This window comes from Egretta garzetta, unplaced genomic scaffold (assembly GCF_000687185.1).
Source record: "Egretta garzetta isolate BGI_Z169 unplaced genomic scaffold, ASM68718v1 scaffold891, whole genome shotgun sequence".
Lineage (NCBI taxonomy): Eukaryota > Metazoa > Chordata > Aves > Pelecaniformes > Ardeidae > Egretta > Egretta garzetta.
Genome location: NW_009258689.1, coordinates 50,050 through 54,406, shown reverse-complemented (window position 1 = coordinate 54,406; position 4,357 = coordinate 50,050). Strand labels below are relative to the sequence as shown.

Below are 4,357 nucleotides of genomic sequence, written 5' to 3'. Positions count from 1 at the left end.
GCTGTGCACGCCCAGAATAAACCACAACCGCGTCCAATGAAAACAGGAGCCTCACTTGAGCACGGTCACGTTCACTCGCCTGCACACGAGTGCATTTTTGATGCCAACTGGTAGACGCTTTGACCCCAGGACCGCAGTGACCCCAGCAGAACGTTTCTATCAGGTTACCTGTATGACGGCGCTAAACCAACACGTATTTCCAATATTTTTCATCCCAACGGGCCAGTCGCCCACTCTTCTCCAGTCGTTCTGCTTGAGGTTCTCTCCCCAGACTTCACAGCGTTTCCTTTTGGAGCGATTTTTGTTTTCAGCAGTGTGAGCCTCCTGTGGTCTGTCACAAAAGACGCACGCCGTGCTGTAAAACGCCACCTCGCAAGGATTCTCGAGAACTAGGGGAATCGAACGCCCCCCTCGTCACGCGGGACGCTAGAGCCGGGCGCTGCTGGGTGACACCCAGCGCAACAGGCGGCAGATGCCTTTTCTGACTCCAGAAAGGCTTCGGCTCTCAAGCGAGGTGGACGGAAAGCTGCAGGACGATTTGGAACGATGGAAGAAGGAAGCAAGATACGCACGTTTGTCTTCAGGAAGTAGCTGCACGCAAAATCGGTGCCCTTAGTCACGACTGGAGGCAAACCCAACCCGCGGTAAGCAGGAGACACCTCCGCAGCAAGCGGCGCGAGGAGAATAAATTCCAAGGCGCTTCCTCGCTAGGAGCCGTAACGCCAGCACAGCACCCTTCGGTACGGCACGGCAGCGGGGGCGAATAAGCCACGGCTACAGCGGCTTTGTCTGCTTCAGCCCTCACTTTGCAGTGCTGCCCCAGAAGCAAAGGGCAACTACCCCGAAGGCAGTAACGACCCAAGCACCTTCTAAAAGCAGTAGGTGTGCATTTGGTAGGCGATTTATGTTTGGTCTGCAGCCACCAGCTTAAGAATCCACCCAGGAAAACTGAAACCAATTCACGGACCCACTGACCTTTCGGCAGCATCTCTGTCGGCAGCCTGAGCTTTTGGCGATTCCAGCGGTCTGAAGGCATCGACCGCGTGGACGTCGTCCTTGTTGTTCGGGGTAAGGGCGGCGGCAGCATCTGGAAGCAGAGGCAGCATTCGGATCAGTTTTCCACCGGGAGCAGGCAAAGGTTTGCTTTAGGAGGAACTCCTAGAAAACGTTACGCCTCACAAATGTGATTTTTCAATTGACAGAGCGTAATTTTCCCGCTCGAGTTCTACATACAAATCCTTGCGGTCTGGACCACGCTAGGAAGCCTATGAAGGCGCTGAGCGGGCTGGAGGAGGAGAGCAGGACAGGCCGTGCAGCTCTGTACCGGCCAGATTTCCTTACAGCCCCATTCAGAGCTGGAGGGAACATTTCAAATCTCTTAGGACAATGCAACAGGAACATCGGCTGCTGCTTGTACGTGCTGAGCCTTGACATCAGTGCCGACCACTGACGCTGTTCCGAGAAATAAAGGATTTCAATAAAATCAGCACAACCACACGGAACCCCCTCCCTTCACCCGTGTTGGGATGCTCAGCTCTGAGTCACTGCACGTGCCAGCTACGTAGGGGAGGAGGGCAAAGGAAGGCGAGCGGTTCTGGAAGAGGCGGAAGCCTCATGCGGCGGAACCAAGGGCAGCGGCGCTGCTCCAGGGGTTGCTTCAAAGCTCCCGGCACAGGTTTTTGGCACTGTGGAACCTGCCTGGTGATAACAGCACTGAGGAGAGCTCCAGTTAACAGACGTGTCATCAGCAGAAAGGTTTCAGGAAACTACTCTCAGCTACCTCAGACTACAGCACCGCTTTTTACAGCCAAACCGACGGCCCGCTTTCGCCAACAACACCAACATTCACCAAAATGCTTTTCAGGTAGCCAACTTGCTAGCCCAAGCAAGGTTTTAAGTTGTCACGAACGCATGGTCCTGAACGCTCAATGTGCCTGCTCTGCCAACAGATGCTGTTGGAAAGAAACGCATGGTCCTTGACGGGGACTCAGCGCCCTATGCTGCTCGCTCTGCTTCAGGAGCTTTCTGAGTTTTCTGTGCTAGCCGAGACCAACTGTTCGCGGCAAGGGGCGAGCACCGGCCGAATCGGATCGGCGCCAGGACAGGAGCCGGAGGGATTTGCTGGCAGAAGCGGGGAGGACCGATACGTGAGTCAAAACAACGCGGAACCGCAAGGGTGAGCAGAGACAAACCGCTTACTTTGTGGGAGCTGTTTGCCCACGGCGCTGCCTTCCCAAGCGGACGGCTCCGCAGCAGCCACGTCCTGAGCCGGCTCCTGAGCGTGCTCCTCCGTCAGGAAGGTGACTGCTTCTATTAGGTCTCCATTAGCAGCCTAGCAGAACAACAGGGGCAAAGAATCCACAGCACCAGGGTTACTTCATCTACATTTGCTGACATTCAATGCATCTGTGGGAGAGATGGGCACGCTGCCACCAGCCTTGCTTTCCCTGGCCACGGCAGAGAGCTATCTGTTGGTGACGGGCAGTAGTAAAAAACTAAAGGCAGGCTTGAATTTCTCTGTCGAAAAGCACTCTGGCTTTATTACTAGGACAACACAGACTCCATTAACTAATTTCATTTCCCTCACAAGAGATTCGAGTAGCCGCAGGAGGCCTGAAGCGTGACGGGGTACTTTGCCACCGGGAGAGACTCGCAGGAATCAAAGCCTCCGTGGATTTCGAGCCATAGGTCTCTCACTGAGCTAGGGCTTTCTTCAGACCATCGCTACGGGCTAACTCCTTTAAATTTATCCTAACATTTTCTGGACGTCTTGACGAAATGTTTAAGAATTTCCCTAAACAAGCCTCTTTGCCTGTTTTCAGCACAGCCCGCATCCTGCCGCTACACCGCGAGAGGACGGACGGCGCCTGACGATCCCAGATGGATGCGGCTGCGGCCAGCTTAATGCTACGACTTATAAATACCGAAACACACGCGACGAGGAGGAATCTTTCCTGGCAAACGTTGCCTCTCCGAGTGCCTGAAACTCCCGCCCCCCTTCACGTCGGAGCAAAGATGACTGTTCTGTGATGGACAAGACAACCACCAGCCGTACGGCCACCGACGTTACTGCAGCTGCCCAGAACTCCTGAAGCAGTTTACACGGAGAAAAACCTACTCCGACCCACCAAGTCTGTGTTTACCCTAAGGCACGGATAACAGCCCCGTGGGAGCAAGCTTCCAGGAGATGTTTACAGCATTTCAGCAGATCTGCAGCGCGGATTCTAAGGGCTACTCCTAGAAAAACGAACTGTTCTCAAGTTAGCCTGGGGTTTTTGTTGCGGATGAACACACGTGATCCCCCAAACCGCACGCGCCCCGCTGACACCGCAGACGCTGGCCTCGCGTGCCCGTTCGCCTCGGGCTACACCCGGGCGAAGTGAGAGCGAGGGGCAGAAAATCTGCGGGGGCTTTACCCTCCACCCCCTACGTGAGCCAGATTGCCCCGCACAGCACACGCCGCATCGCTTTCGCAGGCCGTGCCGCCGGCTGTTTTTGAGGACCAGCTCGGTACCAGCCCGCAGACACGCCAGCCAACATCCGACCCGTGCACGGCGTTTTGAGAGAGCCCGGACTCGCCCGGCTTGCGGGACAAACTCAGGGGTCTCCTTTCCGCAGAACAATGACAACAGGCACAAACCTTCAGAGCGGCGCGAAGGAAAGCTGCGTCTTGAATTCCTGTGATCTCTTTCAGCTGGTTCAGAAGCATCTGGCAGTCCTACAGGCAAGAAGTAAAGAAAGCTCACGTGAGAAGGTGACCAGGACAGGCACCGAGCTGTTTCTGCAAGGCCGGTGGCGGGCCCACCGCAGTATCGCTTCCTTCTTTCCTTTTTACCGACAGATCGCCACAAAAGCCCCGCCACGCTTGCCCGATGGCCGCACCCGCATCAGCTTGAACATCGTACTTGATACCTCCTCCCCCAAATTTACGGGTTGACGTTCAATCCGTCATGTCCTCACGAGCGCATCAGCAGGCCTGAGAGGAAACGCTACCCCCGCCGTCGGATGCGCCCTTTTTTTTTTGGTGGCACATGCCATTTGCACATGTCATTTCTCCCCGACAATGAGGCGGCAGGATAAGGGCCCGAGGGGCCGCTACGGCTCCTCCTGCCCCCCCGCACGGGCTTGGCGAGAGACGTGCTCTAGGCTCTCAGCCCCGGTCGCCAACCTGTTCTTTGACTGGCTCAACCGCTTAAAAAAAACCCCAAAACCCTGATTACAGAAATTTTCTTTAACAGACTTATGAAAACTTTGCAGCCTTGGCTTACCGCGGGAGCGGTCACCGCGTTCCCAAGCCAGGGATAACCGCAGTCAGCCGCTGTCAGGAGAGGCGGGGCTCTCCCAAGGGCCCCCCCCC

At 55.8% G+C, this 4,357-nt stretch overlaps 1 protein-coding gene across 1 annotated transcript in view; it reads right to left on the bottom strand.

The window, feature by feature from the left end:
* Positions 1-3,714, bottom strand: part of USP28 (ubiquitin specific peptidase 28) — an 18,703-nt gene extending 14,989 nt beyond the window's left edge. The window contains exons 1-4 of the mRNA XM_035888741.1: positions 3,641-3,714; positions 2,200-2,332; positions 976-1,087; positions 169-331 (exon numbers count right to left, since the gene is read on the bottom strand). Of these exons, the coding sequence (XP_035744634.1) occupies positions 169-331; positions 976-1,087; positions 2,200-2,332; positions 3,641-3,709 (477 nt within the window). The 5' untranslated portion in view covers positions 3,710-3,714. The remainder of the gene's footprint in view (positions 1-168; positions 332-975; positions 1,088-2,199; positions 2,333-3,640) is intronic.
* Between the last annotated feature and the right edge of the window lie 643 nt (positions 3,715-4,357).